A 27435-nucleotide genomic window follows, 5' to 3' on the forward strand; every position below is an offset into this window, starting at 1 on the left:
AGGGAAGGGAAGGGAAGGGAAGGGAAGGGAAGGGAACAATTAGTAGAAACAGGCAGTACTCAGAGTTGGATGTCTCTGAGCAAATCTTGGCTATCTGCAAAGGCTATGGCGTGAGTTGCTCTTTTCTGAAATGTTCTTGTTTTATTTGTTCCACTCAGGACATGTTCCTAGGATTGGAAGAGGAGGAGGAAGGGGGAAAGAAAAGAAAGAAAGAACAGTATTTGATGGCATAAATACGTGGGGCAGCAATGCCAGCCACGAAAAGGGGACTCTCATCATGGAAACATGAGCCTTCTTCCAGCTTTTAAAAAATTCCTTCGCCTCCAAGCAAAGCGACCTCGCCCACGCCAGTACCCACCCGCGGAGGGGCGGAGGAGCCGCGGCGGTGTCGGTGGACCCACAGTGACTCTCTGCGGTCCGCTGCGGCTATTACAGGCGAGGCGCTGCCTGAGACGTTCCGAAGGAGGAGGAACATAGCGGGGTGGTTTCCTGACTGCGAGGGAAAAGAGGAGCTGGGCTGCAGGAGACTCGGCTGCTCCCGGTTGCTCCTCCGGGGATGCAGAAGCCTTCGTGATACGGCCGGTCCCACGGAGCCTCTATCCTGCCTCATCCGAGGCTTTTTGGAGGAGTTTGGATGAACCCTCTTTCCAGGTAGGCAGGATTTTCCTCTCCTTTTACAGCATTCGTATGGCTGTTGATGGTTCTAAAGCCCCAGCCCATGCCTTTGTGGGTTGCGCAGCTATTGCTGCTGCCAGGGACAAGCTGTTAACTTCAGGCACACTGTGTTTAAACTGAAACAATACGTATTTCCATGCTGCGTTAAGCTTTCGGGAGGGTTTGGGCACTTTTCAGTACTCCATTCTAGGTACACATGGCCAGAGGTCCAGAAAATCCCTCAGTGCAGACTGGAGAACCCAATTTTTCCCTTAATTGAGTTCACCAGCTACTGCAAACCGATCGCAGCGACAGCAGCACAGTATTTTGCTACAGCTGTATGATTTGGCTCACCTTTGATTTTCAGAAATTTAGAAATAAGATTCAGATTGCAGACCAGACAAAGCAGTGAGCTGTGCCCCCTAGTTCTGTTGATTTTCATCAGCACCAGTTTGGGAAGTTTGGGAAGATAATGACAGTCCTGAATGAGTTGGATCTTGCAAGCTTGTTGTGCGGTGCTGTGGAGGAGCCTTTGCTGAGCCCCGGGGCTGCTCTACAGCCCAGCTGCCTCTCCATTCTTCCCCAGCATTCTCTTTCATCCCACTGTAAGTGCAGTGGGGGAGCTGACAAATGGCTTGGACCACCTGCAGCAGCATGGAAACCTTCCCATGCAGGTGGTGGGCCAGGCACTAAAATTATGAGACATGTTTGACTAGGCAATATAACAGGGGCTTTTGCTCCAGTTTTTTGTTTGTTTGTTTGTTTGTTTGTTTTTCTTCCAGTTTTATTTTACTTAACAAAGATCTGAATGGAGTAAAATGCTGTGTGCACATGTGGATAATAATGCAGGCACTGCCCGTTGGTCGCAGCCATAACAGAAGATGGGACTATGTCAGTATTAGAGCAGATGCTACTTGTACAGCTCTCCTGTTTCCATGACCATAAAACAGCTCCTTGCAGACTGTTAGCTTAATGGTGGAGCACCTTAGTTTTCATAGATCTGGGAACAATTTGCTCAGCTGCAGTAGGTGTGATTTTGAATGTGAATTAGGAAGAAATATCACAAATGGGATAAGATAGACCTTGGGTCTGCCTGGACAGGCACATGAGATGACCTCTACAGTGCACTAAAGGGTAATCTGATAGTCATTTGTGAGCATGCAGCTAAGCCACAAGTAAGCCAAAAGGCCTTACTCCCATAGCATTATGTTTCTGCTCTCACAGAGAGAGAGCAGAAGTCAAGGAAGAAAAGCATGGCAGAACCAAGTATTCAGGCAGAAGGATTCAGCTCCCAATTTGCACTTTCCATCACTTTTCTAGGCCAGCACCTAGTCTCCATCAAATGCCTTAGGCTGCAGTACACCCTTTCCTTAGTGAAACCTGGTATTTCCCACTGAGCATTTCTCAGCAGGAGGTGAGGCTTTTCGGAAGGCGTCAAATCTTACAAGATTGGCAATAGAACCACAAGAGCTGTTGGCATGCTGAGCAGCATCGCTCACCCAAGTTTTGGAGACCCCTAAGATGGGGGAGAGAGGCTGTGGCAGCTTCATCCCACATCTGTCCACTCCCTGTTAATGGGATCAATGGGTGGGGAAGCACCGTGCATGCCTTCCAATGGCACACTGTGCTCACAGCCTGGCAGTGATAAGAAGGAGCTTGCATGCACTGGAGTGGGATAAAGGAGACTGCGTGCAGTGGGATGACAAAGCAGTGAAGTGTGCCTGGTGCTTGGAGCTGCCTGTATAGAGGCAAGGGCCCTGCTCTGCACAGAGTCCTTCTCACTCACACACATCTGGCAGGAGGGAGGGAGGTGATTAAACCCAAGATGCTGCAATTCATGAGTCAGACACTTGGCCAAAACCTCCATATGCTCAGCATCTCCAAAAAATGGTGTCTCCAGCTTCCTGAGCTCTGAAATGGTGCTGCCTGAGGGCTCCAAGCTGCCATGAGATCAAGTTCTCCTGCAACTCAGCTTGGTGGAGGATGAACAGGGCGGGAAGCTTGTTGTAAGGCCAGAGATAGGAAGTCTTGGTCTTAACTATAAAACTCCCTCAGCACTGCAGTAAGTGTGAGGGTTACTCTGCAAGTAATGCCCCCCTTTATTATATTGGCCCACTGTGTCAGAGGCAGATGGTAGTGTGGCAGTACAGACTGAACCTTGCCACCAATATTCCATTCCATTTTGTTGCCGTGTGACAGATGGCAGCAGAGGACAGCATCTGACATGGAAGTATGTCCCTATGTGAAAGCCAGCCTGAGCGTTTGTTCTTGCAGGCTTGTTAGTATGTGCATAAGCCTTAGCAAGGAGGAAGGCAGTCTGTGTTGTAAGGACTTTTGCAGCACCGATAGTAACTGGTCTTCCCAGCATAAGTGAGTCTTCAGAATCCTGTAGTGTGGTGCATCTTTCAGTGTAAACTAGGTTGGGATGTGTCCAAACAGGAAATAACTGCTGAGCAGCCATGAGGAGAGAGCTAGGGAGGTGCTGGGGGAGCTGAGCTGTCTGAATTCTTCAGATAATGCCATTTTCACACAACTAAGGCAGAAGTGTAGCTGCACTGCTAGCTTGCCCTTCCCCTGCACTAATGTGACCTCGCTAAGGAAGGATGAAAGCACTCTCAGGTGCCATTCAACCTTTGACTTTTCCAAAAAAAAACCCAAACATTTAAAGAAGAGCTCAGAAGGGCTGAGGCCTTCTCTTCTTAATAGAGATCATTCATAACCCTTTTTGTCTTGAGTTGACTCTCAAGCAGAAAAGTAGCTATGGCAGTACATGGTTCTGTGCTGTGAAGCTGACATGATAGCTAGTGTGAATATCCTCTAGACATAAAAGTAAGCATTGGCTCTTCACTCTTGAAAATTGTTGCTAGGATTTTGTCTGTGAATATAATTTCCAGTCCTCAGTTCCTCTGAACACTTATATATATTACCAAGAAATCTCAGACTAGATCTCATAGGCAGAACCAACGTGAAGTACTGTCTGGCTTTGTATCGTCCTGTCAGAGCTAACAGTTCAAACGTATATATGTGTATAACATGTAACTTCTGTTTTCCCACAGACATCTCAATGTCCAGAAGAACTGCTGAGATGTTCCAACAAGCCTTTCTGTCCACCCTTCTTTGCGTGGCACTAGTTCCACTCCACGCTCAGTTTGACGATGAGCCTGTTACCTCCTGTACAGGTATTTGGATGTCTGTCTCCTTTGTAGGCAACAGTCTTAAAGCAGTGGATTTGCTCAGCCCTAGAATGTGCTTAGGAACTGACTTTGGCACATGATACCTCTCCTGCTTCTTTGCAGCACCCTGCCATAGTCATCTGTCTTTCTGTAGGAAACAACATTCTCCACTTAAACTCTCATTTCTGAGTTTGCAGTGCAGTGCAGAAAAGTGGAAGGTCTGAGCTCTGCCAGTGATGGCATCTCCTGGTTGGTGCACTGCTAAATACCAACAGGTCTCCAGAACTCAGCTGCACGTCTGATGTCAGAAAACAGCTCATTGTGAATTTTAAAATTTCAGCACTTCTCAGTGGCAATGTGGAAGAGGTGATGTAGGTGTTCAGATTGACTTTTATAAAAAAAATAAGGCAATGCTTTCAAGATTAGTTCAGAAATGATTAGATTTTAGGGTTTTAAATTGAAGGAGAGAAGATTTAGGTTGGATATCAGGGGAAGGTTTTTTACTATGAGTGGTGAGGTGCTGGGACAGGCTGCCAGAAGAGGCTGTGGGTGCCCCGTCCATCCCTGGAGGTGTTCAAGGCCAGGTTGGATGGGGCCCTGGGCAGCCTGGTCCAGTATTAAATATGGAGGTTGGTGGCCCTGCCTGTGGCGTGGGGATTGGAGCTTCATGATCATTGAGGTCTCTTCCAACCCAAGACATTCTGTGATTCTGTGATTTTGAAGTCTTTGACAATGCGGAATCTTCTGATCCGGACAGAGATAGAGTTTGGGATAGAAGGCAATTGTGCTTTTTCTGACATTGTAATTGAGTATAACCCTTTTCAAAATGTTTTTAAATCAGAGAGAGCAACTAGAGCCTGGCAGGCAGGGCATGTATGTGCAGGAGAGCAAAAGTCATCTCCCTGCTCAAAACTGGCACTCAGTCATCCCTGCCCTCATTTCCTCCAATCTTGGTGGAAATAGCTCCTGATTAATTAGAGGTGCAACAACCTTGCAGGACACCAAACTTCATGTCCTGTGCTGTGGTTTGCTCTCTCCATGATTCTGTGTGCTCTCATCTACTTGATCCTGGTTTCTAGGGAATAGTGATGGGGGTGCAGCATTGCAGAAAGTGCTGTGACACATTCTGAAAATTGTCTCCGTACAGAAAAGACGGATTGCCCCATCAGTGTGTACTTTGTCATTGACACCTCGGAGAGTATTGCTCTGCAGACTGTGCCTATCCAGAGTCTCGTGGATCAAATAAAGCAGTTTATCCCTCGGTTCATTGAAAAATTGGAGAATGAGGTGTACCAGAACCAAGTCTCCATCACTTGGATGTTTGGAGGACTTCATTACTCGGATGTGGTGGAAATTTACAGCCCTTTAACGAGAAGCAAGGACACATACCTCACCAAGCTCCGTGCTATTAACTACCTTGGCCGAGGCACCTTCACGGACTGTGCTATCTCCAACATGACACAGCAATTCCAGAGCCAGACGGCCCGGGATGTCAAGTTTGCGGTGGTCATCACTGACGGCCATGTCACTGGCAGCCCCTGTGGGGGGATGAAGATGCAAGCTGAGAGGGCACGCGACATGGGGATCAAGCTCTTTGCTGTGGCCCCCAGTGAGGATGTCTACGAGCAGGGCCTGCGGGAGATTGCCAGCCCACCACATGACCTGTACCGCAGCAACTATACCATCACGCCGAAAGACGCCCTGCACATTGATGAGAACACTATCGAAAGGATAATCAAAGCAATGGTGAGGGTACTGAGCTGTGCTGCCCAGGGTGCAGAACAGAATGAGGGGAGGCACTAGGGAGTGGTGACAGGAGAAGGAGTGGGTGGAAGGGTGGGATGGCACCATGGTCTGGCTTGAGAGAGCTCCTCTACCTTTTTCAAGTCCTTTCTGCACTTACGGGCTAAATGTGGTCTTCAGTGTATCTGATTTCTTTGGCTAGGTGTCCCTTGGGTTACGCCCCTGCTCCTCTGGGCAGGGTTCATCCAAGTCCTGGCTGCTGCTCAGGCCAGACCTGTGCCCCACCTGGAGGCACGTGGAGGAGATGGCAGCACCAGGATCTGTGAGACTCCCTGAACTCCCTCCCTACTCAGTAGAGCGATTTCTAAGGCCCCATTTGTGAGGGACCACCATTAACTGAGGATTCTGCTGAGGATATGAGGGTTGGACATGATGGTCCTTGAGGTTCCTTTCCAACCCAAGCCATTCTGTGATGTGATTAGAGCCATGGGACCTTAGCCGCCTCTTTTCCCTTGCTGTCACACATACTGCTAAGTGTGGGTGCTATTCTTCTCTCAGAGCTGACTGTCTTAACTGATTTTGTTCATTCTGTTTCCTCCCTTACAGAAACATGAAGCCTACGCTGAGGTGAGTGAGCAGCACCTGCATCTCATTTCCAAGTTGAAGTTGCATTGCATATTGAAGAAGACCAGATTATACCCCAAAGGAGCAGACAGAGTTTTGCTCTAAGCTGCATGGAATGGATTTCTGCGCACCTGGGGATCAGTGTGCAGCATGGAACCCACTCCTTTATCCAGCAGTTGAAATGGCATATGGGATGGTTCCCTTTCTGCCTCCCTCTCATTTGTGATTCTCCTCATGGCAATGAGTTCAAATCTATTAAGATGCTCATTATACCACGCTGGATTTGGTGGCATGTTTTACCAGCGTTCTGCAAGCTAGAATTCCTGCCCAGCCATGTAACAGGGCTTGGCCTACGTAGAGAGGAGTATGCAGAGTGGTGGTCCCAATGGCACACCCTTCTCTGATGGCCCCAGAAGAGCAGATCCATAACACTGTGGCTGACACTTAGCAGTCCTGTTCTTTGAGCTTGGGCCCAGAGCCAAAACCACTTGCGGCAACTTCAGATTTGTATGCAGGAGCTTTTCAACATGCTCTTTGCTGCCTCAGCTTTGAGCCAGATGGAACCAGAATCGCTTTTACTGCTGCAGTTATGGGGAGAAGTGTAGAGAGAGCCATGGTGCGTGGCTGAGCTCTGGGTGCTGGCTGGCTCAGAACACAAGGCAGCCCAGCAACTACATCTTGTGTTGAATTTGGTGTGTTTCAGTGCTACAAGATGAGCTGCCTGGAGATTGCAGGTCCAGCTGGTCCCAAGGGATACCGAGGGCAAAAGGTAAGTTACTCTGATGTGTGGGAAGAGAATAATACCAAGAGAATAACATGGTCTCATTTTGGGGTGTTCCTGTGTGGAGCCAGGAGTTGGACTTGATGATCCTTCCAGGTCCCTCCCTGTCTCCTGATGACCATACAAAAGCTGATGGACGCAGTGGGTGCAAAGAGATATCCAAACATCAACTATGCTGATCACAGTCAAGGGCCTTCAGTAACTGAGAAGCTGTACAAGGCCAACAAGAGTGCAGCAAAAATTATTTCCACCTCTCCCAGTCTCAACAGCCCTCACGTGTGCAGCCCTTACTCTGCCCACAACCCAACAGAATCCCAAACTCTGTGCTGCCAGGCTGTGTACTGCCATCCCCTCAACAGCTGTCCCAAGCTTTGTAGAAGCCTGATGCTACCAGAAATTGTCGATGCCTTCCAGTCATCACCAATGATGTGTTTTTTCTTTAGGGTGCAAAGGGAAACATGGGTGAACCAGGCTCCCCTGGACTGAAGGGACGGCAGGTCAGTTGTAAAACCATCCCCATGACACAGTAAGCAGTGCTGCCCTGATGCCAGCTGGGGCTTCATCTGTGCCCTGCTTAAGGTAACACTCTGTGTCTTCTTTCCTTAAGGGCGACCCAGGTATTGAAGGTCCAATTGGATACCCTGGTCCTAAGGTAAGAATCATGTAGTCAGTGGCTGCGCTCTTTACTTCCATGGATTTTTGTGTCTTGCTGTGTGAAGCCAGAAGTTGGACTCAATTGTCCTTATGGGTCCCTTCCAACTTGGGATATTCTATGGTTCTATGATTTTTGGTAAAACACAGGGTGGTTCAGGGTAATTTTCCACTGTTCAGTGTTACTTCTTGGCATTCTCCCACCCTGTGGGAGCCCACAAATCCATCCCCAAGTTGTGCATTTGAACGCCACCGTGCTCGGCACATCTTCCTACTCCAAAGGCAGCTGGCCAGCATGGAAGAGTTGTGTAAATCTGCTGCTTTGATGCAGGAATTCGATGTGACTTTAAGAAATATTACTGGCCTTCCTCCTTAAAGGGCCTCAGCAACATTGGGATCCTTATAGTGCTCCTTCCTCCCCACTTGCCCATTTCCCATCTGGGATGCCCATCCTGCCAGTCAGCTGCTGCCTTCCCACTGCTCATCCCAGGCACTAACACAGCATCGTCTTTCTTTTCTTTTTGTCTTCCTCCAGGGTGTTCCAGGGCTGAAAGGAGAAAAGGTGAGAAAGAAAAGTCTGCATGGTATGCCTGGGGAAGCACAGCTCTTTGCACCAGCACAGGGTCTGGAGCATAAGAGGAGGAGTTCTCTGGGGAAAGCAGTCCTGGCTCATCTTCCTTGGAGCAGGGAGAGACAAGGAGGTTACAGAACCATCTGCAGGAAATGCTGAATTGAAGGAGGGAGGGGAGGAAAGTCTCTGGCATGGTGAGTGAGCGTGGCACAGGGGTACTGGCTGACTCCTGTCCTCATTTTTCCCTAGGGCGAGATTGGATCTGATGGACGGAGGGTAAGAGAAAATCTTTTCTAACTGGCATGTTGTTACAAACCCTTGAGTGTTACATCAGGTCACTGATGGCTCTTTTCCCCCCTTGATCTCAGGGTGCAGCTGGTTTGGCAGGCAGGAATGGCACCGATGGACAGAAGGTAATGGCATGGGGAACTGCACCATCACTGGGCTGGTTTATTTCTCCGTGCCCCTACAGGTTGTTTTATTTCTCTCATATCCCTCGTGTGTTTCTTTGTTCCTTTCATCTCAATCTGGCTGAAGTTTTAAGAGCTTATTTGCACATTATTCTCCATAGCCTGTAGAAATACTTGAGCTAGCACTCTGCAGGAGCTTGATGCATAACCCGGGCTGCTCTCCTGCTGCAGAATGAGCAATGTTCACCTGGTGTGGATATTTCATCTTGAGTGCTAGGGCCCCCTACAGGACATGTACACAGAAACATCTGCTGAAATGTAGTTTTCAAGGCACGTCCTTGCAGAGCCTGCAATTTCATCTCTAAGCTGATGCTTTCTCTTAATATTAAAGCTCTAAAGCCACATTCAGGTATCTCCCAACAAAGTCCCTGAAATCCTGTGTCCCCTCTCAGGTGAGTGCAGACAAACACGACCTTCCCATTTTGCATACCATACAAATGTACCAGAGCAGAATAGCCTACATTTATACAATTTTGGCTGGCTTTGCTCACTGGCCAGCACACACTGGTTTTGTTCTACACTTTCCTTCATACCCCACCAAGTGCTTCCTCATTCTCTGTTTGTGTCTGCTCACCACAGACAGCAACACTTCTGCTTAAGGAATATTCTTGCTGCTTGTTCTCTGACTGATCACATGTATGACCAGTTGATGATGTTAAAAAACAGGAACTGCTGGCAGGAAAAAGATGTATATTTCCTTCAGACACCTGGAGTGTTGCTGTCTTTTTCATTTGAATGATCTTTCTCCAGGGCAAGCTGGGGAGAATTGGACCGCCAGGCTGCAAGGGGGATCGTGGTGACAAGGTAGGAATGCTGTATTCTTTCATTCAACACATTAGGTGTGTGACCCCAGCTTTAGTTGCACATGCCAAAAGATATGGTAACAGAGGTCACTGCCTCCTTTTCCTACCTTCTTCATAATCTGACTCCAGATCTGTAATCCCCAGGTCTGTGTTTTTTGTGCCTCTTTTCTCCAAGCTGGAAATATGGGATCCTTCCCCACATAGAGAGGAGCACCTGCTCCCTTCATCAGCACTAGTAGCTGGCAAAAACAGATTTTCAGTCTCAAGAGAGTGATTTGATTTATTCTGGTGGTAAAATCACATTGTTGATATTGCTCTTTGTCTCCTTCCTCTCTAGGGCCCTGATGGCTACCCAGGAGATGCAGGAGACCAAGGTGAAAGAGGAGATGAAGGCATGAAGGTAAGAGTATTCCAAATGAGAGTGGGCAGAGGCCAGCAGTAGGGACAGCTGCACACTGTTGTCTGTATTGCCTCTTAAATCCTTCACTACTCATGGAGTCGATGGGTTCTGTCTGCCCGGCTGTTGGATCCTAACAGAAATGCTGGAGCTAAGGGAAGGCCATTGTTGGCCCGGCTCCTTGAGCTCCACATGGTGCACATCAGTGGTGTGCAGCAATGTTCTAATAACATAACCAATGGCCATTGCTCTTTGTTTCAGGGAGATCCTGGCCGGCCTGGTCGCAGTGGACCCCCAGGACCTCCAGGAGAAAAAGGGAGCCCGGTATGTTTGTGCCAGGCAAAGCTGAGTTAGAAAGATTTACCCTTCTAGCTCTGCATCTTTGTTCCTCTTCCTATCTGTTTTGGGTAGAAGGACTATGGTTTCCCTGACATAGCTTTGCAACATCCTCAGAGTTTGTGGCCCTGCTGGTGTTAGCCTGGTTTTATTCCTGTAAGCGAACTCCAGCTTAATAGCTCTTAGGCAAACCTTATCAGTTTCATTCAGCAGAAGGCTGCTCTTTACCTAAAGAGGTTAGCAACAGGTTTTCCCAATAGCCAGTCACTTCAGATAGAGTGTTAAAGGTTGCAGCAGCCCTTAGATTTTGACAGGAATAGGAGGAAGCTGGAAGGAAGAGCTGAGATGCCTTTTTCTCAGTTGGTCTCTATGAAGCTGGCACCTGTGCTCATAGATTTAACTTGTAGGTATGGTGAATGTGTGGAAACGTAAGGTGCATGTTCATGTTGGCATTTGCACAACGATAGACTGCTTGGCACAGGACAAGGGATACGCACCTTGACCTCTCTGCTGACAAGTCCGATTTCATTTTCTTTCCCAGGGAATTCCTGGCAACCCTGGAGCTCAAGGACCTGGTGGAAGCAAAGGAAGAAAAGGTGAAATAGGACCTCCTGGACCAAAAGGAGAGCCTGTAAGTGTGTGTCTATTCTGGGCAGTAAACATGCCACAGGAACCTTTTCCAGGTTCATGGATGAGTGATGGACAGGTCATTGGGAAAGGAAAAAAGAAACCTACTTCCTTGATCTGTGAGCAAGGTTGAGAAACTCCCTCAGTTAGCCTGCCTGTCCTGCCTTTTGCATTCCCTAAGATGTGCAGAGCTGCTCTCCTTGTCTGCCATTCATGATAAGCCCCAGTAGGAGTGCTGAGTGCCTGTCTGGAGTTCACCTTAGCCTGAGTCCCTCTGAGTTTGTCCTGGAAACTGGCACCAAGGTTGAGGCAACAAATGGTCTCTATCTGGCAAGGAGCTTAAATAGCACAACAGTTCAGCTCAGCTAGCACTGTGAGGGCAGAACCCAGATGCTGTAGACCAGTTTGAATCCCTGTGCAACACCCAGAGCAGGAATAAGAGCCAGATGTGCCAGAAGTAAAGCAAAGCATTTAACCCTGAAGAAATGAACCATGTGTGTTGGTGGTCACTGTAGTGAGCACCTCCTGAATGAGCAGCCTGGCTCTGGCTTCCCAAAATACAAAGGCAGGACCTGCCACAAGCAGGGCCATCATGGACACAGGCTCTTTAAGGGGGTGTGGAGAGGGAAGGAAGGGCAGCCAGGTGTCACTGTTTGAGTGACATCACTGTTGGCATCCTGTTGATGTGACCACTTTCTGTGTCTGCCAAGGGTCGACGTGGAGATCCAGGGACGAAGGGCAGCAAAGGCAGTCCAGGGACCAAGGGAGAAAGAGTGAGTAAAGCATCTGCCCGAAACAAGCCCAAGATGCACAGGATTGACATTTGTGATGCTCTACTTCCCAACCAAGGCCACGGCTGGGAACTGCAGGTGCCAGTGGGCTCTGCTACCACTGTGCCTGCTGCCTGCCTGGCTTTAAGAAGCTGTGACAATCATCTCCAAAAACAGCACCTACAACCTCCAGGAGTTGATCCAAAGCTGAGTGAGGATGAAGGGCAGCGAAGCTTGAGGCAAAATAACGTGTTCAGAGGGCATTCTGCCCTGACACTACTTCTCAAACCAAGAAGTACCAGATTTGAGAACAGTGCCTTGCCTCCTCACTGCCATGCACATAGGGCTGGAGACGTGCCTGAAAAGGAATATCTTTATCTTCCCCACAGGGAGATCCTGGTCCAGAGGGTCCCCGTGGCCTGCCGGGTGAGGTTGGAAACAAAGGAGCAAGGGTAAGCCCAGAAAAGGGTTTTGTGATAGCTGGGAGGGAGGGAAATGTCAGCTTACTAGGCCTTAATCCTCATGCACATGTCTGGCAAGAGAATCTTCGTGCAGGATGAGCAAAGGTCTCATCCTGCTTCATCTTATCTGTGCAAAGAGGTGCAGATGGGACACCAGGACACCCCTGTCTCCAGAGGTGCCAAAACCTGGTGGAGCACTGAGGGCATGCGGCACAGAGGGTCTGTATGTATCTGCTCCTGTATATTCTTGCCTCTTGCTTTGCTTTGCAGGGAGACCAAGGATTGCCAGGACCACGAGGCCCTACAGGTGCTGTGGGAGAGCCAGGCAATATAGTAAGTCATCATGGGACATCTGTGTGACCATTCCCACTTCCCTCTGCAGTGACAGCTAGTCCTACTGACACCAGCTGCCTGCATTATCCTACTAAAAGCAGCCGGCATGACCTGTTCTCAAAGAGGCTCAAAAAGCTGCCCCATGGGCATCCAGCTTGGCTAGAGTCTGTGGTTGACCCCACACCTACTGTGGTAGCAGTGCCAGCTCATCCTTCTGGCCCTGCAAGAACACAGGTGCTGCATCAGTCACTGCCACAGCAATTTCTGGGGGAGGGAGGTGATCTCACAGCATCATCTTAGCAGCCCGTTTCCCCAGCGTGGACCCCAGTATGGCCAGGAAGCTGCTGGAAATGCCCTGACCCACTCCCCCCAACTTTGTCTTGCAGGGATCACGTGGGGACCCTGGAGACTTGGGCCCAAGAGGTGATGCCGGACCACCAGGTCCAAAGGTAAAATTCCTGAGTGCAATTCAGCATTTGAAAGACGGTGTTGTGTAGATACTTTCGAAGTCCATATCTCCTGCAAAAACTCACTTACTATGCATGTGCCTTGGAAGCAGGATGGCTTGAACCTGAGCCTCGCCATGGACAGTTCTTAAGACACTTAGTTCTTGTTCTGATCATGGCAGCTCTGATTGTATCTCTCATCCTGCATAGATTCAGGGTTGCTCCAGGCATGTGCTGTCCCCAGGACCCCATGTCCTTGCTGTGAACAACCGCTGCCAGTGCTTGAGGATCCAGTGCAGAAGTGATGGCTCACTGGAGTGTTTCTCCTCAGAGAGGGAGTGAAAATAGCTTTGATCTCACTGGCATCGCTAAGTCACAAAAGTTCGAGTTTGAGTTCTGACAATTATTTATTTATTATTTACAATTGTTTGTTTGTTTGTTTGTTTCACCAAAGGGTGACAGAGGCAGGCCTGGCTTCAGCTACCCTGGACCCAGAGGACCGCAGGTATATATATGCTCCTGTGAAGATGTGCATAGTTCAACAACAGCAGAGGAAATCTGTTTCAGTGGAGGTTAATAGCCTGGGAGAAGGAGGAGGGAGAAAGAAAAATAATGAGGTCCACAAGAAAGTGAAGCAGAAGGGAATGAAGAAGTGGCATTTCAGCAGTAGTGCCAGCATACTGTCCTCATCTCCAGTCCTGGCCCCAGGGGTTGTGAAGTCCTTCCTTTGCTCCACAGCATTTGAATGTGTCCCTAGAGTCCTCATCTGTATGTTAGAGGTGCTGGGGACCCCAGCCTCTCTACAATGACTGGGATGTGGCTGTGCCCACTACCCCAGCCATTACTCCTGCTGTTTAGCTTTGTGCCCCTCATCACAGACCTCAAACAGAAGTGTGAAGCCCATCCACTGCTGTCTCACCCATTCCTCTTCCCTTACAGGGTGACAAGGGTGAGAAGGGGCAGCCAGGGCCCAAGGTGAGTGCACTTATTTCTTTCATCTGTTTTTGGCCTGGCAGAAATGCCAATCAGTTGCCACCTGGCCCTCTGGGCAAGTGGCTGAGGAGCCATCCTCTTGCAGGACCTTCCCTGCAGTTGCAGAGCCTGGGTGTGTCGTGCAGGCTTGTCTCCTTTTGGAACCACTTGAAATATGTTTTGCAAAACTTCCTTGTTCTTCAGTCAGTGCCTGTGTAAACACCACTTACTTGCTTTGCATGAGCCGCTGGCTTTAAGGGTGATCCTCTGGGCCAGGCAGGCCTGTGTTCCTGATGTGTTCACAGCCTTTGTTCTTTCATCTGAGTGCACCCACATGTGCTCTTTGATGAATCTGTTTTTCTCTTCCTTAAACAGGGAGGAAGGGGTGAGCTTGGACCAAAAGGAACACAAGGAACAAAAGGAGAGAAGGGGGAACCGGTAAGCAGATTTTTGTGTTACCAGCACATGCCTGCTCGTGCATACCATGGATGTGCCATGTTGAGACACAGGATGAGGAGCCGTGTGCTGTTGTCAGTACTGTGTGCTGCTGGCATACACATTTAGATCTCCCTCACCTGACCAGTGCAGCCACACCCCAGAAATGGCCCCAGAAATGGCTGGTATCTCCCAGCACAGCAGCAGCAGGCTGGTGAGCACGCTTGGCAGGGCTGTGTCTGATGAGTGGGTCAGGAGGAACCCTTAGCAGCAGCAGCTGCACCATCAACTTCGACAGGAAAACGCTCAGTCCTTCTCTGTTTCCCTTCCAGGGTGATCCTGGCCCAAGAGGTGAACCTGGATCCCGAGGCCCAACTGGTGAAGCAGGCCCAGAGGTAGAGTACCGTCCTCTTGTGTCTGAGCATATGCTGCAGCTCCCTCCTCTTTTACCCAACCTCCTTAGAGCAGCTCCTGTGCTGCTCTGAAGCCCAGAGTGCCAGCAGGTCTGCCGTCTCCCCACAGCTGGAAGGGATGCCAGCCCTCAGACATGTCCACTGTCTCCAAGAGAGGCTTTCCTTCCCTTCCTTCCCTGACAGACAGTACAAATCTAAATTTTTGATGGTGCTGATGTCTAGCTCACAAAACCTGTGCTCTTCTTACAGGGGACCCCTGGCCCACCAGGAGATCCAGGCCTGACTGTAAGTAGGACTTCTCTGTGCTCTTCCAAGTGGAGGCAACCTTGATTTTGCCATGTGCAGCCTGAGAATGAGGCAGGGTGCATCATTCCTGCCATTGCTTGGCACGGGAGACACAGGGCAGGCCTGAAGACATCCTGCCATGAGCAGGGCAGGAATGGCCTGTGACTTCCCAAGGGAGACAAAGAAAGAGGGAACTGGGTGGCTGGGGAGGAAGGTAAAGGAGAACCTTTCCCTTAGAGGGGGGCAGGGGCTCACCCTGCACATTTTTGCTGGCAGGACTGTGACGTGATGACCTACGTGCGAGAGACATGTGGATGCTGTGGTGAGTGAACTGTTGTCTTTCTTCATAGCTAAGGGCCAGCATTGGGCAGGGGGATGTCAGCTCAGGAACCTTCTGCCTTTGTGTCACCAACGTCATGGTAGGGACAGCCACACTTATGTTACAAAATTCATCTCTGCCACTGACAGTATACAGTTTCATGGTCCAGATGATAGGATAGCAAGATTAAAAATGCTGACAGAAAGATACATGTAGCATTCCAGTGCTGTTCAGCTGTAGACAGCACCACAAACCCTGTGGATGCTTGATGTTATATTGAATGTCTCCATCTTCCCGTAGATGGTCTCTTCTTACCCCATGGCTCTTGTTTATTTACACCATTGTAAATCACCTTTGTGACTTCCTCTTTCTGCCCCTCTCTCCAGACTGTGAGAAGCGCTGCGGTGCCCTGGATATCATGTTTGTCATAGACAGCTCAGAAAGTATTGGTTACACCAACTTCACTCTGGAGAAAAATTTTGTTGTGAATGTGGTCAGCCGGCTGGGCTCCATCGCCAAGGACCCCAAATCAGAGACAGGTCTGGAATGTGTATGGGGTGGAGCTGGTGGCAGAAGTGGGGATGGGTAAAAAAAAGGGATCTTGGATCCCTCCAGCTTTCATATTTGTACGTAGCTGCCCTGTTTTGCATCGGTCTGTTCAGCGTTTTCACGACTGTTCCTGCTCTTCCCTTCCCAGCTTTGTAGGCCAGTTGGGCAATTCTTTTCTAATATGAAAGTATGCTGACTTTCTGCACTTTTCATTCAAAGCCAAGTGACGCTGATGCTCCATTGGCAGGTGCCCGTGTTGGAGTTGTTCAGTACAGTCACGAGGGGACCTTTGAAGCCATCAAGCTTGATGATGAACGCATCAATTCACTGTCGAGCTTCAAGGAAGCAGTGAAGCGCCTGGAGTGGATTGCTGGAGGTACCTGGACACCTTCTGCTCTTCAGTTTGCTTACAATAAGCTCATCAAAGAAAGCCGTCGAGAGAAAGCCCAGGTGTTTGCTGTAGTGATCACAGATGGACGCTACGACCCTCGGGACGATGACAAGAACCTAGGGGCTCTTTGTGGCAGAGATGTGCTCGTCAACACCATTGGCATTGGAGACATATTTGATCAGCCAGAACAGAGCGAGACCCTGGTCTCCATTGCCTGCAATGAACCCCAGCGAGTCCAGAAAATGAGGCTCTTCTCAGACCTCGTGGCAGAGGAATTCATTGACAAGATGGAGGACATGCTCTGCCCAGGTCTGTATCTGTCTTTGCACTTATGGGAACTGGAATTTTCTAGCAGTGGGCTTTGTGGATGGAGGGCATATACAGTGTGTTGCAAAGATTGCAGAGACACTGTGTCCCTGCAGGTTGGCCAATAGCTCTCAAGGTGGATCATTCATGATGGGTGGGCTGAACTTAATGTAGCCCTGGATAAACTTCCTCAGATAAGGGCCAGACTTCAGGGCCGCTGTTATTCCCCTTTGTGAGAAACCTGGATCTACATCTCTGAATACAAGAACTGAAGGGAGGTGGTAGCACGTCATTCAGTTTTCCTTTTTTTCCTTTCCTTTCAGATCCACAGATTGTCTGCCCTGAGCTGCCCTGTCAGACAGGTAAACATTACAAGTAGCTTTGTGCCATGTGCACACAGTTGTAGGTCCAGGAGCTCATGAGTGGGAGGGGATGTGCAAGCCTGTTGCTTCCTTTGCATGACTAGGCGTTTGGGAAATAGTGTTATTGTACATCAGGAAAGTTCCATGTTTTCATCCCCTACTCTTTCCTGTCCCTCTGAGTTCTCTTCACAGGTAGGTACTAGCGCACCATATTTGCACATGAGCATTGCTCAGTTCTGATTCCTGCCCAAATTCCTGGGTGCTACCAGGTTTTGATCTCCAAATTTAACAATGAATTTCTCACTTGCTCTGTATCTCTGTTGCATACCGTGCCAAAACCCCCTTGCTACAACTCTTGCCATCCAGAATATAACTAGTAGCACTGGGCAAGATGCTCCTTGTGAGTGATGAAGGCAGAGCAGTGGGTAGAGAGTTTGGAAAACAACACTGTAGTGGTCTGAAAGCTTTGGCTTCTTTAACACTGGCTGTGTTTTAATTAACAATTAACTCAGGGTATTGAATCAAAAGAAAAGGTCTGGAAGGGCACTCTGGTATAAGAGATGGCTGCTGCTTGCTGAAGGTGATTCTACTTGATCAAATTTTGTTTGTTAAAGGATAGATCTGCAACTCCTAGAGAAACTGTCCGTCTGTCTCTGCATCTGTTTAAATACAATAGATGCACTATTTGCTGATATACACAGAGCTTACCAGGGACAAAGTTTTGCCAGTTCGTGCAATTTTTATCTCTACTCTTGCCATGAAAGAGTCTTAAACAGTCTCATACAGTCTGTACAATCTGAACATTAATTTTCAAAGAAGTGCCTTTGTTTCCATACAACACAAAGGGGAGGCTGTCCCAGAATGATCAGCAATCTGAAGACAGAAAAGCTGGAATTGTTCCTGACTAAAAGCTCTGACTGCTACACTAACATTCTCAGTATTTGCACCTGGTAATGCAGGGAAAGCAATGCCAAACTGATGCTGAGCCATCAACACAAACTCTGCAGTGATTTCTGAGGAGCTATGTCCTGTGGATCCATGCACAAGGAAGAAACTTCTCCATGCCATTCTAGAGACTGCTCAGGTGTCTTCAAAGGTTTTGGTCTTTGTAGCCTCCCCGTTTCTAAGGAATACCACAGGAGAGAAACTGACCCAAGAGGTTGAGCATTCACATTTTCCAGGGCTCTGACCATCAGAGCTCTCCAGAGCAAGGGAAATTTGGCTGTCTTTTCCCTGTAGTGCACTTGGGAGTCTCTGTTCCTGATGCAAGGTGAGAACAGTTTGCTGGTACATAATACACATGGGGACCAGATCAGAAATGGCTGTTTGTGGAGCTCAAGAGGGCATCTGAGGGTCAAGAAGGCATTTCCTCTTGGGTAATGCTTCACACCATGCCATAGGTGGGCCAGACCAAGTGCAGGACCTACACCTGTACCCCAGAGGATAGGGGAGTTGGAATGTTGTCCCTGGGTAGGTGTGGACCTCCTGTGAAAGTGCCAATGCATCCTCCTCAGCACGGGGAAAAGTTACCATGGTGTGCGAGGACTTGTGATAAGCCTGGTAGGCCAAGTTTTAAGTCATACTTAGGGACTTGGGGGCCTTTGGGCAAAGCACCATCTGACTGCTGCACTGGATAGGCCATAGTGCATAGTGCATAGTGCTGCCATCATCTAGAAGGATTTGCAATGACTTCATTTGCACAGTGGTACGGAAAGGTGCTGGGTGAGGAGTGATGAAAGGAGTACGACAAAGCCTGGTGATTCTCTGCTTGTTGTTCAGCTTCCTGTTTTTTTCCTGAGAGCTTCAAAAGTTGGTGCCAATTCATATGCAACTTTTGGGATGGAGATGGTACCCTTTGAAGGATATGTGAGTGAGTTTCATGCATACCCAATGCATGTGTCCAGCTGCAGACACATTAGATAGATTCAGATCAGGGACAGAACTATGCTCAGCCCTGGTCATGGCCCTTAGCTGTCAGAATTGCAGTCCTAGCACTTACGAGAGCAAATCAATCACTCATGCCATGTACCCTAGGTCCAGCCTGTGTTTTGTCAGTAGGATATGGAGATGGACAGCTATGACCTGCACCCAGCTTCCTCCTTGCTGCCTTGTGGAGCCAAGCATGTCACCACTTTGAGTTCTCATCTGCAGAGGAAGGCATGCTGCCTCCTTGACTGAAATCCAAATTTTCCTCTTTTCAAGGCGTATTCTTGTCTCCCTTTAATCTTCCCTCAATTACTTTGGTGTTTACAGGATGCTGCGGTGTTCCTTGATTTGGGCTCAGGTAGGGTCAGATGCTGAGCAAATCTGAACTGACCACTTGCTTTAATAGAAGTGCATGATGCTCTGTGAGGCTCTTTCTAACCTGTGCAAAAGGCTTTGCTTTGAGCTTTGGGATTTTACTCAAATATCATGGCAGCACAATCAGGTGGAAACAGGTTCTCAGGGTCCTGAAGAGTGTGGACACCATGTAGGAGCACTGAACGCTACAGGATGGTATATCCACCCAAAGCATGGTGGACTAAGCACCAAGCAAGTGCACTGTCCCTTTGATGTCTTTCTGTCTCTTGGCATCATGTGTGCAGTTTGCATTTAACAGAGTTCAGAGCTACTTGGTGACTGATCTCAGTGAATCCCATATGCAGCAAGAAGTTGGATTTTATGGCCCTCTTTGTAATGAACACTTTCTCCATTGTGGATACGCTGAACTAGTAAGGAAGGAGGGAGCCTATAAACAGGAGGGGAGTCAACTCTTTGAAAGGGTAGATAACAGCAGGACAAGGGGAAATGGTTTGAAGTTGAGGGAGGGAAGATTTAGGTTGGATGTCAGGGGAAATTCTTTGCTATGAAAGTGGTGAGGTGCTGGAACAGCTGCAGAGAGGCTGTGGATGCCCCATCAATCCCTGGAGGTGTTCAAGGCCAGGTTGGATGGGGCCCTGGACAGCCTGGTCTGGAATTAAGTGTGGGGGCTGGTGGCCCTGCCTGTGGCAGGGGGGTTGGAGCTTCATGATCCTTGAGGTCCCTTCCAACCTGGGCCATTCTGTGATTCTATCTGATTCTGTGAAGGAACTGGGCAGTTAAGTTTTCACGTTATTTTCCTTGGTCTCTTAGTCAGTGTGTTACATTATGTCAGTATGATTCTCATGGTTCCTTGATCATACTTCGACAGAAAGTCAGTTGCCTTGCCACTAAACTGTCAAATACAGTTCAGACATTGTAAGATGCAGTAACTGGATTGTAAGCATACTGAATTCATTTCTCAGTAATATGCACTTGATTGTCTTTGCTTACGTATTCCTCTGCTCTTCAGGATTTAGTAACTCCACACTCCCCAGGTCAGATGCCTCAGGCAGAATATCTATGTATACAAATCATAGAATCATAGAATGGCTTGGGTTGAAAAGGACCATAATGATCATCTAATTCTAATCCCCCTGCTATATGCAGGGTCACCAGTCACCAGACCAGGCTGCCCAGAGCCACATCCAGCCTGGCCTTGAATGCCTCCAGGGATGGGGCATCCACAGCCTCCTTGGGCAACCTGTTCCAGTGCCTCACCACCCTCTGTGTGAAAAACTTTCTCCTAATATCTAACCTAAGCTTCCCGTCTCAGTTTTAAACCATTCCCCCTTGTCCTATCACTATCCACCCTCCTAAACAGCTGTTTCCCCTCCTGTTTATATGCTCCCTTCAATTACCAGGAGGCCACAATGAGGTCTCCGCAGAGCTCTCTCTTCTCCAAGCTAAACAATTCCAGTTCCCTCAACCTTTCATAAGAGAAGTGCTTCAGCCCTCTGATCAAATGCTTAATTCCTCTCCAGCCCATGAAATCGTAGTTGCACAAGGGTCTGTACTCCCTCCATCCCCTCTCTGGAGTCCTTTCCTCATCACCAAAGCAATGCTCTATGCCAGCTCCCCGTAAGGGCTGTTCTGCAGTGTGCTGACAGCCTTCCCTTCCTTGTGGTCGATCTTTGGCTTCAGCCTTCCTGTGAGAGGCACAGCAGCAGTTCAGTTTCAGTGGGGGATCCACGTCCCACCCTGGGACTCTTATTCCAGTATGACTGTTGAGACATAGATACTGAGATTTAAAATCTGACTTTGGTCTTTACTTATCTGTCCCTCGTTAGTTCTGTTCTCCTGGGCAGCATGCATAGGAAAGCCAGGTAGCATTCAGAGACACAGCCATTGCTAGAAAGCTCTGAAAATATTCTTTTGACGCTCACTTGCAGATGACAGGAACCCTGGAAATGTAAACCCACTTATTTTCCGCCCCATGGAAGAGGGAGTCAACATAAATATTCCCAGCACCATACATTCGATCGCCCAGTTCCTAAACTCCACGCGGGAAACCCAGGACCCCAGAATGTACACCCAGCTGGTGGCCACTTTGGCCTTTACTGCCGAAAAAGCCAAGTTTGCCACTGGAAATGAACGGCAAGAATGGATGGACCTGTTCATTGACACCTTCAAAATGGTGCACAGCGAGATTGTGGGGGACCCAGAAACCGTGCTAGGGCTTTGCTGATGTCCCCATTCTAGGCAACATGAAGTGCATGGAGGCAGGGATTGAATAGAGGTGGAGAATTGTTCAGAGCTGTAATTGTCTTTCATCAAGTGCCTGTTTGGCAAAGAGGGCAGGTACATTGGCAGAATTTTATTTAGGAGAAACAAAGGCAGTGACGTGGCTTGGCAAGTCTCAGCCAGGGATCACAGAATCCCTGTGATGTGACACAAGAGGCAGGCCTCTCCAGCTTGGCTGGCTGGTGAGCATGGCAGCTTTCTCCAGAAGTGCTCTTGCTTTGCCTGCTGCTTTTCTGCAGGGGCAGTGCCAAGTGCTGGCAGGATGGTGGCACTGCCTTGGTTTCTGAGCCAGCTATGCTGCTGCTCTTTCTCTTTGTGCTCCTGCCCTGCTCTGGCAGCGTAGTGCATCTCCTCAGCCGCACGTGAGCGAGGGCTCCTGCACAGAGTGCAGCATGTGTGGCTTCAGGCAAGAGCAAGTCCCTTGTTTGCTGACAGCCCAGCAATGCTCTTTTCCCACATTTGTCTTTACTTCTGAAGCATCTTCTGTGCTGTTTTGTTGTGTGTTACTGTGAGGGCTCTCTTTGGGTCCCATAAAGCATTTTTTTGGCAAGACTGGCCAAGCAAGGTGCATGTCCTCTCACTATGGTGTTTCTGTACGAGTGTTTGCTAGGCATCATAGGATATGAAGGGAAGAGCAAGGAATATGAGAGGGCAACCCCTGGCTTCCCATCATGAGCAGGAAAACTTAAGTTCTTCTATCAGCAGGTGTATATACTGTGTGCACCTTTGCTTGTGCACTTGCATTTCTTTCGTCTGACTTCACAACGTGTGCTTATTGATATCCAGGAGACAGAGGTTATATAGGACCAGAAAGTCCAAAGCAAAAATCCACAATTGCACAAACCTCTGTAATATGTTAAATAAGCTATTTAAAAGCAAGTATTTAAATTTGAAGTAGTACAGTCAATGGAATCCATACAGTTTGGTTCAGAGAGACTATAGAGCCACTATTTGTGCTGTGGATAGGTTTGTTTAGATGAGGAGGGATATTTCCATGCATTCTACTACCACTGATTTCTAGAAAAAGTCAGACAGGTGACTGCCTTTTGTGCCTCTAGAGTAACTATTGCTCCCTACGCAAAAGTATTTACTGCCAGCAAGTGGTTTTTGCAGCCTATCTGACATGGTGTTATTGCAATAAACTATATGAGCAAATGTGATATTTCATGAGCAGAATTGAGATTTACAGTCTTCAAAAATGTGGTTGGGCTACAACGAACTCTGTTGTAAGGTGTGTGAAGGAAAGCCAGTTGCCGTACCGTAGCCAAGCTCAGAAACAAGTGGAACAAAGAGCTTGCCCACTTTGAACATTTTACAGTTTTATTTCAAAATCTTGGGCTTGTCAGTCTAAGTTAGAATTTATCCAGTGACAAACAATGTGGTATTTGTGGGGATTAAGTATTTTTACCCTATGATCAGCATGTGACTTAGCCTGCTGGATGCAACTGACATGACTGAATTCAGAGGAATACTGTGAATGGGTGGGGCTACTCTGCACACACGTCATTACTGATGGCAGGAAAATGGATGTTATTTCTGCAGTTCTACTTTTTGTGCTGCTTTTGTTAGCCTCAGCTGTTGTCTGGCAGTCAGAATGCAGTACAGTGAGTTGCAAGCTTTGCTCTAAGCAGCACCAGCAGGATTAGTGCTCCAGTGTGTGTGCATGGTGTGAAGATTTTAGTTGGCTTAATTTGTGGTGGTGCTTAACCACTTCAGCCACCTGCAGTTAAGGACAAGAATTTTGCTTCTTGCTGCAGGAAAGGGAACTCGGGTCCATGCCCCTCAGAAGTGAGAGCAAAGTATAATTGAAGCATGATTCTGAACAGGACAAACCCAAGGTTGTGCAGCCACTACACTGGCCAGTATGAGGAGTTTCTCTAGGGAGCACTCCTGCAGTAGACATAGGTAGAGAACTGCCTGGAGAGCCAGCCATGCATAATGCATCTTCTAGCAACCTGATCTTGTGGTGGGGGGAGGATGGGGTGAGGAGTGGAGTGAGAATGGGAGAGGGTTGGAGGTCCTTAAGGTCCTTTCTCAATTCAAGCCATTCTGTGATTCTATTATTCCATGCTATTGCTGAAGCTTCGTGGAGTGATGCTGATGTCTACTTAACTAGCAGCTCCTAGCATTTCTGTAGGTAAATTTAGGACGGGAGAAGGTAGCACATGCTTGTAGTCAAAACATAGACAAGCAATGGGGAAGATGGGCTGGTAACACTTCTCTGACACAATATACAGGCCTCTCTTCCACCCACTCGCTTCCATGCTTTTGTAGACACTACCCAGACTTCAGGTGGTCGAAGGGGGTATGCCTATCCACCTTTCCCTTTCATGATTGCACAGAGCAGGGGAGCACACAGGCACTGCCAAGGCAAAATGTCCTTGTAGCAGCAGCACTTGTAAACTGGGAACTGCAGCATCAGTGTACCTATAGACATTGTGTCCCAAACAGGTGAGTACATAACTTTATTGCTTTAAAGGAGAAAAGTATTGCAGTTGAATTTGGAGATATGAAATTCAGAAAACTCATGTGGAAAAATAGCGTCACTCAGAGACTGCTTTCTCCTTAAGACAGAATTGACACTGCAGAAGTCATCCTTCAAGATATGCCACTATATACATACATTTTACAGTGTGGAGGGGCTAAGAAGAAACACAGGTCTGCACGGTCAGGGAATACGAAACAAAAGCAACTGCAAACTTTTGCAATGCCCAGCAAGATTGGATAAACCACATGTGCTAGAAGTTCCTGCACCAGGTGTTCTATCATGGATAAAAGTGGTGTCAGTAGTCTGTGAACTCAACCTTATGCACTGTCAGGGTTTGTGCTGCACTGCGAGCACTGTCTCATGTTGCTGAATTTATGTTGTCTGTTCTGTAGTCTGATTCTCTTGTCATTCAGCTCGCACACAGAGCTACAAAATGCTTTATTTCAGCACTCCACCATGCTGAACGCAGCCCCAGGTATAACAGTGCTCAGCACTGAGGAAGCACTTTGTTAAGTTGGATTTGTTCACTATATGGAAATGGAATGTGATAGTACTATCATAAAAGCTGTCCCTCAATGACAGAAGTGGGTGCTCAGGTTGGAGCTGCTCCGGAATAACCTGGTCCTTGCCAGTCATGCAGCACTACATGGCATGTGCTCCAGTACTTCCCAGCCTTCTGGGATTCAAAGTGAACAACACGGAACTGCTCTACGGGGCATAATAGAGCTGTTGCTCCACCATGGAGGAATACCCTACGAGTGTATGTCATGTACGTGTCAGTGTTGACATTGTAATCATATTCCTGACTAGGTCTTTCATAGAGAAGGAAACTCAATCACTAGAATGGAAGAAGAACCACCTAAGAAGATATGGAACTATTTATTGGGGAATGCGGACAGACATCAAATGCATTACACATAAGTACTGCAGAGGAACAAAAGAATGTTCATAACTAACACCAGACGCCAAATACTGCTGTTTTCTTCTGCCTTTTTTTCTGAGTTTGCTCACAGCCTGCTTTGTGTTGTTCTGAGTGACTGAAGGATAATGTTCCAACGTGTTTCATTCAAATACTGGTCTTTGTTATTTATTTAAAAAGCTGCTTTATGACAGGTGAACCAACAGGAAGAGATTCTTGTTTTCTAAATGTACTCCTTGACCTTTATAATCTCCTCAGGAATTAGTGACAGCTGATTAAACAAATTTGGGTGCAGGTTATGGAATCAGCTTTCACCCTACAAAGATTTGTGCAAAGAGGAACCCTGAAAGTAAGCCACTCTATAAGAAATTACTAAGAGGTATTAAAGCACTGTGTGCTATTAATCTCCCTTTTAGCTAATAGCACTGCTCTTTGAAGGTGGGTGTGACTCTACAGCTGAAATACACAAATGCACAGAACTGTTTAATGCTTGGATGCTTGTCTTAGCCCTGAGAATTACAGTTCATTAAGACCTCGTGCCCAGGAGCTGAGGGAATAAGAAGCAAAGGTTATCAGCCACAGAGACAGGCTTTGGAAACATGATGGGGCTTGTTTTCCTGTGTAGAAAGGTGAGCAGAGGTGACTCCAGCCCAAGCTGCACAAGGCACGACCCAGCTTTCTCCAGTAGACTTTCTTATGCTCCCAACTTTTTTTTTTTGTTTCTCCTGCAGAGCTTGCAGTAGCCCAGTGCACACAGCGCCCCGTTGACATTGTCTTCTTGCTCGATGGCTCTGAAAGAATTGGGGAGCAGAATTTCCACAGGGCACACCACTTTGTGGAGCAGGTTGCCCAACAGCTTACACTGGCCAGGAGAAACGATGACAACATGAATGCACGGATTGCACTGCTGCAGTACGGCAGTGAGAGTGAGCAGAATGTGGTCTTTCCACTCACTTACAACCTGACCGAAATCTCCAATGCCCTGGCTCAGATCAAGTACCTGGACTCATCCTCCAACATTGGGTCAGCCATCATACATGCTATCAACAACATTGTGCTCAGCCCAGGAAATGGTCAGCGAGTCGCTCGGCGCAATGCTGAACTCTCCTTCGTCTTCATCACTGATGGCATCACAGGAAGCAAGAACCTTGAGGAAGCCATCAATTCCATGAAGAAGCAAGACGTCATGCCCACAGTAGTGGCTCTTGGGAGTGATGTAGACATGGATGTCCTGCTGAAGCTTGGCCTTGGAGATCGGGCCGCCATCTTCCGGGAGAAAGACTATGAAAGCCTCTCCCAGCCAAGCTTCTTTGACAGGTTCATTAGGTGGATATGTTAGTTGAGTGGACTGTACGCGTCCTCCTGTCACCAGGATACACCCCCCCCCCAAATATTACCTGTTTTATTTTCTTCTCTCTGTATGGTTGCTAGCAACTCTAAGCTGGCCCAGAACAGTTTATACACAGCTACCTTCTGGGCCCTCCTCTCTAACCAAAATCCAGACCTCTTTTTCGAGTTTTGTGATGAAGTCGCATATCTTACATTTATGGTGCTAATTAAATCCAAGATCTAAACAGGATACGGAGCCATATGAAGTACGTCTGTAAAGCTTTACACACACCAAGTTATGCCTTGCGTATCTGCTGTTATCCTAGGAGGGCTTATCAGAGAAGCAAGAAACCTGTCCGGTTTAGCAGGACAGATAATCACTTCCTGCGTTCAAAAATTCTCAGCATCCTTTGAGGAGCTTTATTGTTTTGACATTGCCTGTTCTTTAGCAAGCCCTTTTCCTGATTATATCATTCTTTTTGTTCTCTTGGGACTTCTGCCCCTGAGAGGACTGAGAAAGTTTGTGACAAAGCATGTGCTGATCGAAATGGTCAGCACTTATTTCTTTTTGCATCGCCCTTCATCACTTGCTCCTTTTTGTGGGAGCAGCAGCATGGTTAGAATTTTTGCTGCCTTCAGCAGCTGTCTGCAGGTGTTCCTTTTGGTCCTCTATCGATCCTACATTTCACAAGCCAACTTAAAGACCTGCATTTTCCTGCGGGCTCTATCTCGTTTGCTTCTTTCTGTCCAACCTTCACCAGAACCTGTTCATTTATTACAGCACCTTAAATCGTGGCTGAGAGGGGCAGCATACCTCACAGCACCTCACAAAATACTGCGCAGCACATGGAGCTGCCCTGCTGTCACCCCGAAGTGCTCAAAGTAACCATGGTGCCTTCTTTTCACCAATCTGCTGAGCAGTACCCAGATTGAATTGTGCTGTCTGCAAAAATAAACAAATAAACTCTTTTCACCCTATTCAAAAAAAGCCTCTTTATTCCATAGTTTGTCTTCTCTCTTTTCCTTCTACCTTCTTTTTCGTCTTTCCCCTCTTTTTTTTTTTTCCCCTTAATTTTTATTTATAATGAGCAGGTAGTTCTCCTTGCATTAAGCTAATAAATGAAGGTAAGTTTGTTTTCTGCTTCTCCTCACAAATGTGGGAGCACAGGGCCAAGGGTCCCCACAGCAGAGGATCGCAGGGCACTGTCAAATTCCCAGAGGACCACAGGAATCTCATGGGAGCCCA

At 47.9% G+C, this 27435-nt stretch overlaps 1 protein-coding gene across 2 annotated transcripts; it reads left to right on the forward strand.

Annotated features, from left to right (window-relative positions):
- The first annotated feature begins 242 nt into the window (after positions 1-242).
- COL6A2 (collagen type VI alpha 2 chain) lies at positions 243-27177 on the forward strand. Of its 2 annotated transcripts, none has more exons than XM_010713157.4 (28): positions 243-651; positions 3711-3833; positions 4975-5573; positions 6177-6197; positions 6898-6963; positions 7419-7472; positions 7583-7627; positions 8162-8188; positions 8447-8473; positions 8566-8610; positions 9418-9471; positions 9808-9870; positions 10129-10191; positions 10745-10834; positions 11541-11603; positions 11990-12052; positions 12332-12394; positions 12781-12843; positions 13295-13345; positions 13780-13815; positions 14188-14250; positions 14580-14642; positions 14910-14945; positions 15222-15267; positions 15651-15803; positions 16061-16513; positions 16834-16872; positions 21102-22613. In XM_010713157.4, exons 2-28 carry the CDS (start codon positions 3719-3721, stop codon positions 21395-21397), a joined length of 2757 nt encoding a protein of 918 aa, XP_010711459.1. In that variant the 5' UTR covers positions 243-651; positions 3711-3718; the 3' UTR covers positions 21398-22613. The 2 variants fall into 2 exon arrangements, with proteins under 2 accessions (XP_010711459.1, XP_003207399.1); XM_003207351.5 differs by lacking the exon at positions 21102-22613 and adding an exon at positions 25592-27177 and having other exon boundaries at positions 256-651.
- Positions 27178-27435: the final 258 nt, after the last annotated feature.

Source organism: Meleagris gallopavo, chromosome 7 (assembly GCF_905368555.1).
Source record: "Meleagris gallopavo chromosome 7, MGAL_WU_HG_1.1, whole genome shotgun sequence".
NCBI classification, from domain to species: Eukaryota; Metazoa; Chordata; class Aves; order Galliformes; family Phasianidae; genus Meleagris; species Meleagris gallopavo.